This window comes from Octopus bimaculoides, chromosome 3 (genome assembly GCF_001194135.2).
Source record: "Octopus bimaculoides isolate UCB-OBI-ISO-001 chromosome 3, ASM119413v2, whole genome shotgun sequence".
Classification (NCBI taxonomy): Eukaryota; Metazoa; Mollusca; class Cephalopoda; order Octopoda; family Octopodidae; genus Octopus; species Octopus bimaculoides.
This window is the reverse complement of record NC_068983.1, coordinates 149,192,003-149,207,005: the sequence shown is the minus strand read 5'-3', so window position 1 is coordinate 149,207,005 and position 15,003 is coordinate 149,192,003. Positions and strand designations below refer to the sequence as shown.

General features: G+C 38.9%; 1 protein-coding gene across 1 annotated transcript in view; it reads right to left on the bottom strand.

The window, feature by feature from the left end:
- Nucleotides 1-12,164: 12,164 nt before the first annotated feature.
- The window catches only part of LOC106876663 (galanin-like G-protein coupled receptor npr-9), a 12,832-nt gene continuing 9,993 nt past the window's right edge, over nt 12,165-15,003 (bottom strand). The window contains exon 2 of the mRNA XM_014925297.2: nt 12,165-13,337. Coding sequence (XP_014780783.1) covers nt 12,213-13,280 — 1,068 coding nt within the window. The 5' untranslated portion in view covers nt 13,281-13,337 and the 3' untranslated portion in view covers nt 12,165-12,212. The remainder of the gene's footprint in view (nt 13,338-15,003) is intronic.

Below are 15,003 nucleotides of genomic sequence, written 5' to 3'. Positions count from 1 at the left end.
AATTATTAAGTATAATAATACAAAGGTCGTTGTGACATGATTCAAATGAAAAAGAAAATGAATTTATTCTTTTACTTGTTTCAGTCATTTGACTGCGGCCATGCTGGAGCACCACCTTTAGTCGAGCAAATCGACCCCAAAGCTTATTTTTAGTAAGCCTAGTACTTATTGTATCCTTCTCTTTTACCGAACAGTTGTTCTGCGAAAACTATCAGTCCCGTTAGTTCCGAACATTCCACAAATGCTTTCTAACCCGGTTTCCCTGTCCTGCCCGCACCTCGGACACGTCGGCGAGACGGCACTTCCGTGCCTGCGCCTATTGCTATTGGCCAAAAATTCAGTCTGTAGGTGCGACAGTGAAACAATGACTAATATATCAATCAGCTGTTAATGTACCCAAGTAAAAGTATTTTACGAACAAAGTTGCACCGCCTCTCTCTCCCTCCTCTCTCCCTATATATATATATATATATATATATAATTGAATTTTTACCTGTAATTTTGGATTTTGTCCCTAATATATATATACATATATATATAACGGGGCTTTTGTAAATTTACTTCCTGCAGTATTTAAGTAGTCAATTACACTACTTTCCCTAAGACTAGTTGCTGTCTTTGCATTAGTATATATTTTCTGTCATCTTGCTTTAAAATCATCAGATTTAGTGCTTAACAACAAACAACAGGCTTGAATTTTGAGTAATACGCTTTTTCCATTCTACTTGTTGATTTGCAATCACATGTATACAAAGTAAATAAGAAATGAAACAAAATTTACTGTGTTAGTTTCTTTTTGTGATGCACGATCCATTAGATTTCTAATTCATTCATTAAAGAAATACTCCATATTATTTTTCATGCTGTTTTGTCATATTTCAGTATACATAATAAGATATTTAACTAAAAACTGAAGATTGTTCGTATTTTTATCTCAAACATTAATTAATGCAGAAATTACTATTCCAAAGAAAGAAATTATCAACAATATTTTAATGTTAATGTTAATAAATACAAAATAACCATGTGGCATAAACTGTGTGATATAAACATGTTTTTTTACATCTTTTGCAAGATTATATAAAACCGACAATGTCTAGAATTTAATGAATTTGAAAAATTAGATGAAAAAACGCCAAATCAACGACGGAATCTATCACAGAAACATACCATTGACACGATATGCTTTGTGAGCGTTTGGTAATATCAGCACGTTTCTTAACATCATAAAATTTGTTTAATTATTGATTTATTAATGCAAAATACACAATAGTTTTTTGCCGGTTTGTGTGTACAGTCGTTTATATATATATATATATATATATATATATATATTCACACACACACACACACACACACACACACACACACACACACACACACACACACACACACTTGAAGAGTCTGGAACGTATGGTATTGTCTATCCTTGTTTTGAGCACGTCCTTTATTGCAGCAAACACCTTCCAACGTACCCCTATTGCCCTTTGAGGGGTGCATGTCTGAAGGAGGTAGTACCTCTGGCGAGAGAACACGAGGTGTTTTTTAGAGTAGTTCGTCCGATCTGGTCGTCACTTGACACCTTGTTCTTACCTGTGGCACCTCGAAACCGTCTGCATACAACAACGGCCACATCCTTGGGGACGGCCTCCACAAGCCGACTAAACGATGGTAAGGGTAGTCGTCAGCTTTCAAACTTTTAGTGAGTTAGGGCTTGTCTATTTATGGAAGGGAAAACTGGAGCCGGCGGACTGTGAGGAGGAAACCACCAGATTGGTTCAACTGGCAGGAGAGCGGACCAGCAAACATTGTGGAGCGCGAACAGGGTGCAGTGAAGCACGATGGACACTGGCCTCATTCGGATTTATCTCTAGTCGTCTTGACTGCGTTCTACCTTCTAGTATCAAAGAGGAAGGGGCGAGAGAGTGAGGCAGATGACGTTGCGCAACCCTGCTCACTTTAATCCATTTCACGCGCGAGTCAACACATCACACCATCCCAGACCCACCTTCAATTACTGTGGCGATGGGCGAATGACAAAGCATCTGGTATGAATGCACCGGAAGCTTTAGTCACTAACCTACACAAAGGCAGCCCAGCTCACAGGGTTGTTTCCCATGGACCGAATCAGCAGTGAAGCTTGGCAGCCCCTGGGTGTCTGAGCAACACACTTTAGGATTGCTCTGCTCATCTCCATGCTCCGAGGAAGGAGCTAGAAAAGGTGCCCTAAATATAGCCTACTTCACTTCAGCCTGATTTGCGTACTGTGGCAAGCGGGGATCCCAATTATGCGGTCGAAACACCAAGACAAAGACGTCGGTGACATTCCTCACAATTGATAGAGGAAATGTGCAAACGATCGTGGACAACTCCAAAGCAAACAGACCTGAGAGACGGATAGCACTTGTTACAAGAGAACTCGACAGGTACAACTTCCACACTGCAGCTCTGAGTGAGCCCAGATAAAGGTCAGCTGACAGAGGTCAAAACCAGTTGTACTTTCTTCTTGAGTGGCTGCAGTACGGACGAACGTCGTGGAGTAGGAGTGGGTTTTGCCATCGGATCTAGTCTGAAAAGCAGGGTAACTAGACTCTCCAAAGGACTGAATGACCGACCCACGTCTCTACGGCTTCCTCTTAGAGAAAAGCGCCATTCAACAATCATCAGTGCTTACGCCCCCAACATGACTAACCCGAAGAGGTCAAAGGCAAGTTTTATGAAGACTTGGAAGCACTCATATAGTAGCTGTGTCTAAGGAGGACAAGTTCGTCGTTCTCGGCGACTTCAACGCCAGAGTTGGTACAGACTACAAGATACAGGAGGTAGTCATTGGGAGAAACGGAGTTGGCAAGAGCAACAAGGATCATCTACTGCTGAAGATCAGTGCCGCACATGACTTGCTGATCACCAACACAGTGTTTCGCCTGTCCAACCACAAAAGACGTCCTTGATGCATCCTCGCAGCAAACATTGGCATCTAATTGACTGCAACATTGTCAGGAGAGGGGACTGGCAGGATATTAGAGTGACAAAAGATCAGGCCACCTTGTTCGAATACTTGACATGCGACTCTCCAAGAGAGTGTTTTAGAGTGAACTAGTGGAAAGCGAGTGTACGCAAAGTGGACAGAAAAAGCACTTCAAGGATACACTCAAAGCCTCACTGAAGAGCTTTGAGATCAATCCGACTCCTGGGAAACGCAAAGACAAGATCGCTTTACCTGGCGAAGATGCACCAACAGAGGTGCCACCTCCTACCAATAGAACAGGCTTGCAGGATCACAAAGAAAATGTGAACTATGCTAGCCCAGAGCCAACCACTTACCCTCAATCCAAGTTGACCACTAGTGCCAGACTTGCAGCAGAGCCTTTTGAGCACAATCGGACCGACTTGCCAAAATTGGACACACCGTGTCCAGTCTTCTGTTATGTACTGTCAACGGACGAACTAATAATTCTCTCTGAGGTGTCATCATCCATATCTTGGTGCATATTCACTGTGTAACCGAAGTAGACATACTATTTTGCCTTCTCGATTTCATCGCTTCCCACTTCTATTCGGCCTTGTGCTATGTCTTCCGACATGAGTGTTCCGCTGTGTCAGCATGATCTGCATCTGGTCTCTGGTTTCAGCGATGAGTACAATCTCATCTGCAAATAGATGTGTTAGTTGCTCACCGTTGATGTCTGTGCATTCTGTCCAGTCAGTGTCCCTGATAATCATTTCTAGATATGCAGTAAAGGGCTTTGGAGAGATGGTGTGTCCTTGCTTGACACCTTTCTCAGCTCGAACTCTTTCTGGTGGTGATAGAAGAACTATTTATGTTGTTCATTCAGTGTTCGCATCTCTGAGCAGTTTGACTGTACTTCCAATAGCACCGTTCTACCTGCGCTATTATGAGACGTGGACTACTACGAAGATAGAACATCGATTGGCTACGACGGAAAGTGACATGGAAAGATCCACGCTTGGAATATCATTACGAGAACATATTCGAAATGAGATAATTCGAGAAAGGAGAGGAGTGAACGAAGTAACCGCAGAACATGTAATCGCAGAACACTGAAAGCACAAGTTCTACTGGGGCAGACAACAGGTGGACCAGCACAGTTGTCGAGTGGTATCCAAGAGATCGGAAGAGGCCACTTGGAAGGCTTCCACATCAATGGGAAGACAATTTAGTCAAACAGTTGAGTCAAGATAGAAAATAATGAAAGAATGGCATAATTAAAACAGAACTGGAAGCTCATTGTGACCAGCGGTGTACAATAACATCTGATGGTCTGGTCGATACTGATATACAGTGATATATGTTCACATACATGAAAATATACATATACATTAACAGATATATTTGTAAGAGCTCACAAAAGCAGTAAGGAGTTAGAGCAACTCATCTCTGCTCACTCCAGTTGTTCTTGTTTCGTGGTTGGTGATGTTGCTGTTGATTATGAGATGGTGAGTTTAGCTGTTTTATTGCTATCGATGTTGTTGTGGTTCTAGCGGTGGATCTTGTTTATATTTTTTGTGATGGAACGATGACCGTTTGTTGCTTGCTTCTTGCCCTTCATAATGACGCCACACCTTCCTCTAAACACCTTTTTTCTCATCAGTTAATGAAAAGTGGGAGTAGTAGTGGGAGGACGAAGAGGAGAAGGAAAGAGGCTAGTTGCTGCATGAGTATATAAGTATCCACATCAATAATCTTGCACACGAAATACACATACGAAATATATAAGTTTGTTTTGTTGATATTGCATTTTGGGAGAGTTCACGTCTGTGTGTTATTTCAATGATGGTGGCACTCAGTGTTGTTTGTTTTTTTTGTTACTCTACTTGCTGCATCTTCTGCATCTGTGACTGCTGCTTTTGATGCAATTGTGGAGTTGATAGCAAGAGGTTGAAAAGCTCATTTACTTGAGGGCATAAAGTTTTCTTGGTGGTTCGTGTTGCTTTATGTACATCTGATCCACCACAATTCTTATCGGATACACTCACTTGAATGAGATTGGGATATGTAGGATTTTCTCTGAGGTGAGTAGCTTTTACATTTTAATTTTGGAATTCAAGTAGTTCTGCGGATTTGATCTCAACTACCAATTTCCAAATACTCCTCCAACTAAATCAAAACCACTATACTTTAAGCGTCTAACGCTTGTTGTTAGTCGGTCTCAAGTTCACTGTCATCTCAGTTGCCAACCACCTCATATTGGGCGGCAATAATATTCTTCTGGGGAGCATACTTGTATGGCTATTTTTCTTTTCCTCGATACATATGGGCACCTCTGTCTCCATATTGCCTCCTTTTCTTTCGTGTCTTTTGGAACCCAAACTTTTTTCTTTTTTAGCTTACTTTGGAGTAGGGTTGCTATTCTTCCTATTTATTTATCTGTTTTGGTGAGAAAATATTAATCGCTAATTTGCATCATGTTTGAATATTTTTTGCGTACCGATTCTTAGTGCTTATGTTTCATTGTTCTTTCCTACAACATTTTACAGGCGTGAATATAAACACACCTAGAATTTATATAGTTTTAAACCAAGACATTTTTTCTGATAAACCGTCTTGTAAGTTTATTTAGATTTATTTGCCTGTTTTTCTTTATCTAAAGCAGCAAGTGGGAGTGTCATGAAATACTTTGCTGACCAGTTGGATATGTAAAGTAGATTCACTCCATACTTGAGATATTTCATGTGATTACTCCATATGCCTGTGAGTCATTTAACATATAATCGTTTATAACATAGGAAAAATGGCCTGAACTTCCAGAAGAGAGGATTAGTCAATTAAACGGACCCCAGCATTTAACTAATACTTTATTGACCCTGATAAAATTTATCTCGGTAGGATTTGAACACAATGATTTACAATTCTTGCTGCTTATTTCTAGTTTTTATAGTGTTCAGTAGATGAGAGACAGATATCCATTTGCATAAAATACTGGTCTATAATACATTTGCCCACGGGAGGAAATAAACTCGGCACAACAATCTCACAAATCACTTTTTGAATGCACAAAGAGGTCACTGCTCGAACTTGCGACTTGTTTCCGTTCTGCAGTAGCTGTTTACAGATAAGTGATCTGGAGGAGTCGACGGTACAATATTCTGGCTGCAGATAGAGTGTAATGTTGAGTATAGAATATTACCTGTTGGCTGTCCCTTACTCTATCCATTCATGCTCTCTGTTGATGGTGATGATGACGATAATGATGATGATAGATGTAACAACTACAAAATTCAATACAGACACGGTTCCCAAGATGCAGTTGTATTTCCTTCTTTTAAACTGTCATCCAGTTCTAAAATACTAGACAAGCAGTTAAGACTAAATCCCTGATGGTGCATGGAAGAATGGCATCTTATTTATTTGCTTATTTATTATCTATCGATTCATTCATATTAAATAAGTGGGGTTTTTTTTATCGTTTATTTCAGAATCAATCCTATATCTTATTTTCTCGTTTATCATCCCATTCTTCGTTATAATAAGAGTTATTTAAGATAGTTTATGCTAACCTTGTCTGAGTAATTTCAGTACCACTGTTTATTTCGCTTCATATTCCGTGTTTATTTTTTGAAATCATCATTCGGAATCAATTATATATTCTACTAATGTATATACAATTTGTATGAAAACACGTTACTGAAAACTATAATTCTGCAATGGAATATTTTTGACATTGAGAAGAAAAGGCTTATCTGTGTACCCTTCAGAATTGTGTAGTAGCACGATTTCATCAATAAGGTGGTGGGATATAATTTTCGATCCGTTACGATATACTTACTGTATATATTTTAGGTACTGAAATTATTTCCCTTGTGTAAGCACTTGGTTACCTCCCTTTACCAGTATTCTCCCTTAGTTCCCAAGTTCTACTGACGTCACGTTTATAAATATTTCAGAGAAGTAATTTATATTGACACACACACAAAAAAGAGGCATATACTGTCGTACATTTCCGCCCTCACATACATATACACACAAATACACATGCCCACTCACATACGGACATGCACACACACACGCACACGCCCACGCACACGCACACACACACACACGCGCATGCACATATCCCACCACACACACGCAGACACACGCACACATACATACATATACAAAGACGCATACACATTCGCTTAAGTTTGTCCATCGAATTCAATGATAACCGCTCTCTTGTTCAAGTGCAGATACTTTTATGACTGTATTGTTTTAAAGACTGCAACAACAGAGTGCGTACCCGCACAGGCGACCAGGTAATCGCAGCTGCTAGTGCCAATAGAACAACCAGCAACGTGCATTCACAAGTGAGAAAACTACGGAGGAGAAAGTATTTCATTGTCGTGGATGACCCTGCTAGCCAAAACATCGCAACGACAAGGCCTACTCATAAAACCAAAAAATTCTTTAGCCATATTGCTGGAGATTACGGCTAAATTTATATTTACTGTTTTCAATTCTCAGTGCCAGGTAGGGCAAGACGACTGGTACTTTTTCCCAGCTGCAAGAAGCTACTAAAAATCTAATCCGATAAAATCTACCTTAAATATGACCGCTAAAATTTGTTTTTCTTTCGAAATGTACTTTTATGGTGTTTGTTTTCCTGGACTTATCCATAGTATAGCAGGGTAGTGTAAATAGCTAACTCCTTCTACGGCTAAGGAGATCTAACTTTCTTTCTAGATAGACGTTGTGTCAAGTCTTACAGCATACTCGTTCACCACCTCCAGTATGTCTATTGCAAGATAGCCGTTGACCATATGCTAGTCATCTTTCCTTTTGCCAAGTTTTGTTTTTATTCTGTTGGGTTTGTAGCCACGTTCTTCACCATGCTAATCTGACAGGGTGCTGTCTTACTCGCCTACGACAAGGTTGTACTCGATTAGACATTATCAGTTGCACCGAAAGCTACTGCACGCACGCACAGACACACAGACACACAGACACACAGACACACACACGCACAGACACACACACACACACACACATACACACACACACATTATATATACACACTGAGAAACGCATAGACAGATACACGGATGAACACACTCATGCAAATGCAGATACATACACACGAAACACAGGTACAAACCTATGACACATGCAAAAATTCATACTTATATACAAAATTTGTGAGTGACCGTCTCCTGGAGGCAATTTCAATACCATTCTAATTAACCTTTAGCTGGGATCTTGGCAGGTGCTACTACTCTGACTCAGAGTATTGAGAAAAGTAGTGGCTGAGAGTGGTACCACACTCATCAAAATCTTGGAATTCCTGGGCCAGGGCCACATTATTGGATTCAGTTTAAAGCCAGTTCTTTAGAAGGTAACAGCATACAAACGCTGCATCCTGATTACTACTGCAATCGTAGCACTTGTTTCACTAGACCAATATAAGCTTGAATGACGAGAGAGTAGAACTGACTCCGCACAAACCATGACAGCTATAATAATACTCATCATTCAAGTTCAGAAAACCAAAACACCAGCACCAATACCGCCACACTTTCTTCTTAAGTCCAGTGGCGATAGGGAAAGTGGCAACGAAGAAGTAGAGGATGCAACTGGAAGTCTACAGCTGTGACCTTGCACGCAGAAGGTCACAGTGTGATGGTATAGTCGTTTTCCACTTAGAGCTGATGAGGATTTCGTATCCTCTTTAGGTGACAGAGCAGACTTAATTAAAGGGCAACACTGCTCTCCCCAATCCAGAGACAGTCGACTGAAAAAGAACCCTAAAAAAAGCCTGCTGCACTTGAACCTTAATTGCCAGGCCATTAATTTGCTGGTCACTCAATAATGCAGTCGAAGAACCAGGAAAAACTTGTCAACTTTGACACAACTCAAAAACTAGGAGATTGATTTGTGGCTCATAGAACGTTGGGACACAGATCAGAGCGCATGACTGGTCTAATGGGTAAGTCCAAAGAGGAGCCCGGACAAGCAGGTGAAGGTTTTGCCATACAAGCTCAGCCGGTTAACAAGCTCAACTTACTGCCAAAAGAAGTCAATGACTGTCTCATGATGTTGCACTCGGAATTAACAATTAACTAGAATGCTACTATCAGAAGTGCCTATACCCCAACCATTCAAAGAAGTCTTCTATGATGACTTGAGTAGAGTAATTAGAGGAGTTGGTAAGGGTGAGTACATAGAAGGGAGTACTATGGAAGCAGGGAATTGGAAAGGAGAACTCTAATTGTCACTCCATCAGACAAAATGATGAGAGTTCAAACTAACAATTATTAAAATAATCTTCCAACAACCACAAATGAACCTGGATGCACCATAGATCAAAATATTGGCATCTGATAGACTATGCAATTGTACGGCAGAGTGACCAAAAGGATGTTTACAGTACTAGATCACATAGATGTGCAAATTACTGGTCAAATCACAGGCTTGTTAGGAGCGTCATATACTTAAAGCTTACGGCCAAACAACTTAGATACACAGCCACATCTGTGAAGAGGTTCAATATATCTGCATTCAAGGAACAAGAAACGTTCACTGAACTAGGGCAGATTGTGGACAAAGCTATGGACAGCGTATTAGATGGCACTCTGTAATGAAAAATACCGGGGGAGTTTAAAGCAACTTAAAATGTGACGGCGACTGAGGTTTTTGGTTCAACCAAGCATAAAAATCAAAACTAGTTTGATGAGAAAAAAATCAGGGATTTGACATCTCAGTCAAATCATCAGCAAAACTGAAGTCCAGGTATCATCAACAGGCGAAACACGCGTTACAAACCAAACATCTGATGTAAAAATGTCATCTAAACTGCTGATAGCAGGTAGACCTACTATGATGGTCTCAAGGCAATCTGTGTCTCCCAAGTTCCATAGAACTATACCAGTTCTCACGTCAGACGGTACCCAGTTACTTACAAACAATAATAACATCTCTTTCAATGGGAAGAGCACTACAGCACAGTCCTAAACCTGATGTCAACAGTAATGAATGACAACATTGATTCCCTCCCACAACACACTGTTTTGGATCAGCTTGACTTGGAGCCGTCCCCGTCAGAATTGCAAAAAGCTATAAAACAGCAGGCTCTGACAGCATGCCAGGCGAGGTTTACAAACTTTTCCAGGACAATGATTCCTTAGTACATCTACACAAGCGAAAAAGCAAAGTGTACTGTTGCGGCAACCATCGGGCCATGTCATACTTATCCACTGCCGGGAAAGTACTTGTTAGTCTTACTTAACAGGACCATTCTTCACGTTGTGTACACTGCGTAACTCGTATCACGGTTTTCTTCGTGGTAGAAGAAGAATTGATATATTTTCACCATGACAGGTCCAGGAAAAGGTCAAGGAGCAGAACTAGGACACGTACACAGTCTTGTTGATTAAACAAAAATATTTGATTTGATAAACCGTGATGAACTCCAGAAAGTCCCGCACAAGTTTGTGTGCAGAAAAAAGGTGGTCACAGTAATAAAGTTATTCTACAGTAATATAATGGCTTCTGTGATGGTAGGTGGTTCAATTTCTTGTACATTTCATGTAAAGAATGCAACCAAGCACGACTGTGTAATGGCTCCTGCTTTGTTTGTAATCTACTTCTCAGCTATGCTGCAAATCACATTTAGAGATGATGACGAAGGTGTGCATATCCAGTTTAGGACAAATGGCAACATTTTCAATTTACAATATCTTAGAGCCAACATCAAAGTCAAAGAACGTTTTCTGAGGGAGTTTCTATTTGGAGATGCTTGTGCTCTGATAATACTCTCTCTATAGAACATCCAACATTGGTTGACTGTTTTGCTAATGTTGCCAAATTCTTCGGGCTAAATGTCAACCTGAGGAAGACTGAGGTCTTGCATCAGCCAGCACCTGGACATCCAAAACAAGATCCTATTGCTATGGGAGACAATACCCTTTAAATAATGTGCCAAAATTCCACTAATCTGGCAAGCATTCTGTAAAACAATGTCCAGCTGAACGAAGAAACCATCCAGCGATTGTCTAAGGCAAACTCATATTTCGGTAGACTTCAGAACAGATTGAGGCTAGATCATGGCTTCTGCCTGGTCACAAAGATCAAAGTGATGAAGTCAGGAGTACTTACTGCTCTCCTATATAGCTGTGAAACATAGACCCTCTACGGGCACCATATTAAATGGCTGAACTCATCCAATCTCCGCTGCCTTCATTCACTTTGCAGCATAAAGTGATAGGACAAAGACCTCAACACAGAGGATTTTGAGAATAGAAAGTTTTCTTATCAAAGCGCAACTGAAGTGGGTTGGCCATGTGGTACGCTTGGAAGACGCTCACCCAAAGTCCCTTTCTATGGTCAGCTTAGTTCTAGTGCTAGAGACCAAGGTCGCCCACGACTTCATTATAAGAATACTCTGAGGAGCTAATAGGAATCGGAAGCACTGAATAAATCCCAGCAGAGAAACTATTGTTACCAAGTCATCTCTGACTTTGAGGTAGCTAGAAGTTATACCCAGTAGAAGAAAAGAGCCCAGCGTAGAACCGAGTCAAGTCTAACCTCAAATGATGGGCATCACGACTGAAAATCCTAAACAAGTCTCAATTCTCACATAGGATACAACAAAACTTCGAACTTAGAATACTGTGTAGTTGGGTCTTGCTGGACTCCTATTCGTCGTAGTGACGAGAAAGTCCAATAAATATTCAAAATATTTTAAAGATTACTCACTTGAGTTCTATCCTTGTCACTGAATGCGCAATCATCATCAAATACCAATACAAATCCACAATGTTCAGGGTACTAATGCAATACCACCCTAATTTAATTCCCTCCTACTCATTTAAACCAAACATAAACGCATCAACATATATACACAAACATAGCTGAAAAATATTTCATTAGTCCAAATACACTGGGATATACATTGTTTCAATAAGTGCAGAGGAACATAAACTACCTCGCTCCGACCTGTTTACATTGTTTGCTTTAACTTTGTATAGTACAAGAACTTAAAGGCATACTGGAAAAAATAGATAGTATAGGGTAACTAGGTAATGCCCAATAAGATAAAACACTTTATGAATGAATACACAATATGATCCTCAACTAGACAGAGATTTGGTATATCTGAAACAATGATTCTGTAGATTGCACCGATCTGTCAACCATTAACCCCAGGCAGACTTGATGAAGGCTGATCTAGAGCTACATAACAAAAATCAGACATTGTTTTTATTCTTCTGGTTTATTACATCTGTTGCACAAAGCATATTTTTTTAAAGAATTTCATAACTTCCTGCCTGAAAGATCGGTTGAAGATTATGTAAAGTATTGGGATAGTTATATTGTTTATATAATAAGAATTCAAAGTTAAGTTTACCAAAGAATCTCTTGATTTATGCATAAACTGTCTCTCGAAAATAATTTCTGCAGTTATGAAAGTTAGTACAAAATGAGGGAGAAAGCTGAAACACCATGAGAGAGTTATGCAAAGCATATTCAGTGTGATATGGGTTACGTCATAATATCTTTTATAACATTGCTCTTGTGAAGTAGTGGAATTTTGTTTATCCGATTCTGAAATTCCTTCAGTTGTCGAGGGTCTGACAGAATTTAACCAAGTTTCTCGTGATAGTCTACCGATCAATAATAATTCCCTTTGTTTATTGTATTTCCTCAGTTTCTGAATGGTCATAGTGTAGATTACAATGAACACTGTAACTAACATCGAAAATACAAGTAACAGAAAGATAAAGTAAGCGAGTGGAAAGACTGGACTATTCTTATCGGAAATAGAGCACGTAGTACCTGTTACATTTCCATGGAATGTGCGAACTTGCCTGACTCCACTTACAAAAATGTGCATGGGCACAATCAGAAATATTATTGCAATGTTTATGCAGATAATTTTGTTGACATCTTGTTTTGTAAACTGTCGCTTTAATGGCCGACAAATCTTTTTAAAGTGATCCACAGCTATTACAACTATGATCAATCCTGACACAGTAGACGTTGCGAAAATGAAAGATTGCATAAAACGACAAAGACGATCATCTGGGAAATTATACGAATGAAAAAGAATAAAAATATCCATTGGCATACATATTATGCTGTCCACAATCTGATTACAACCCAAGTAAACCACCAGCAAACTTGACGGTGTGAGAGGTAGTTTGAACTTATAGATAAAGACGACTAAGCAGTTACCAATTACACCCATCACCATAATGAAGAATAAGGTAATAATCAGTGGTAAGAGTGTTCTTGTTGCCTCATCGTTCACAAACTTTATAATTTCTTCAAGTGACTGTTTCATCGTTGACTTGTTTTCGTTCAAGGAAACAAATGAACTTGTTGCAGGTTCAAAAATTATCTATGGAAAGTAAATACATGGAAATGGTTATGATGAGATAAAAAATGCGAGATGTAGCTTATAAAAAGCATTTCTAAATATTAAGTAATTTGAAAACATGTAAAAAGTGCATTTTGATGTTGATAAACTTCGACTGTGTTAAAATTTGGTAATGACTTTTAAAATTTTTCTTTGTAGTTGATATACAGTGGCCATGTATCTCAACTTTTAGAATGTTTGCGAATAATTCAGGCTATACGAATATATACAATTTTAAAATTATTATAAATGAAATAAAAATTATAAAATCATTCCAAAAATCTACTGATCACATAATTTACAAAACAAAATTGTTTGGAAAAATATATACAGAAAATAATTATTACTTTATCTACATTGTTTATAATAGATATGTGACTGTTAGCACCAAGGTGAATTGGTGTGTGTTGTGTTCATGATCAAAATATTTATCCATATTGTTGTAAATCGATAAAATAGATAATTTTGGGTAAGTGTAACTGACTGCTGCGTGCTGGGAGGGACTGACCTGCCAGCAAGGATGACTACTCCAGCAAACAAACAAAAAAAAACAAAAAACAAAAAAACAAACAAACAAACAAAAACAAAGATGAAACACATTCTTTCAATAAGAGAACTGTTGAGATATTGGACGGATTTCAACACCTTTGTTGTATGTATGTATGTATGTATGTATGTATGTATGTACGTGCACATTTTTATGTTTTATGTATGTACGTGCACATTTTTATGTTTTATGTATGTATTCTCATGCGTACAGTTGCATATCTAGACAGGCTCATATATATTTAAATGATAAACTTCTGGAAAGTTTTACTTTTACAGATTTTTACAGTTCCAGCGATAGATTGGATCTGTAGTCTTTGAATTAGCTTTCTCCTTTCTGGTTTTGAGAAGCCTAATTTCTCAATTTTGGTATTCAGGCAGTGCGTTACATATCCCAAGCCCCCAGTTATTACAGGTATAAACCTGAATTTGTAATCTGGATAGAGTAACTGCAGATTCTCAATAGTAAGGCATAGGTGTTCTCTTTTTCACTGATCTTCAGCCTTATGTTAACATCCGCTGGGCAGCTAATTTCCACAATTGTGCACAGTTTCTCTTCTCAATCCCTAATCATTATATCAGGTCTGTTGTGCTTACATTTTATTGAGGTCTTCACTGGTACATTCCACAAGTAATCCTTCTTATTATGAGTGGCTATGGCTTCTACCATATCGTAGGTTCTTATTTCTTTGTCCTAGGGATTATCCTTCCGACAGATTTCATTATAGAGTGTCCTAACTACAACATCATGTCTCATCGGTTGTCATCGACATTTTCGGACAACTGCTTATGATGTGGGTGATATCTTCAGTTTGAACTCCACAAAGTCTGCATCAGTTGTCGGCATAACTACAGAGTTGTACCCCCCAGACTTTGGAAGGTCATAACTTTCAGAAAAATGAATATTTTTTAATGAAATTTTCTATGCATATAGTATTTATTATGTAGATTCCGGTGAAAGTGTTTTGGAATGGGGGTGGGGGACAAATTTCGGAAATTCCAACAGAGTCCACTTAAATTCTTCTTAACTTCCAGGAAAATTAATATTTTTTCGTGAAATTTTCTACAAATATACCTTGATGTATGTACATTTCGAGCATGT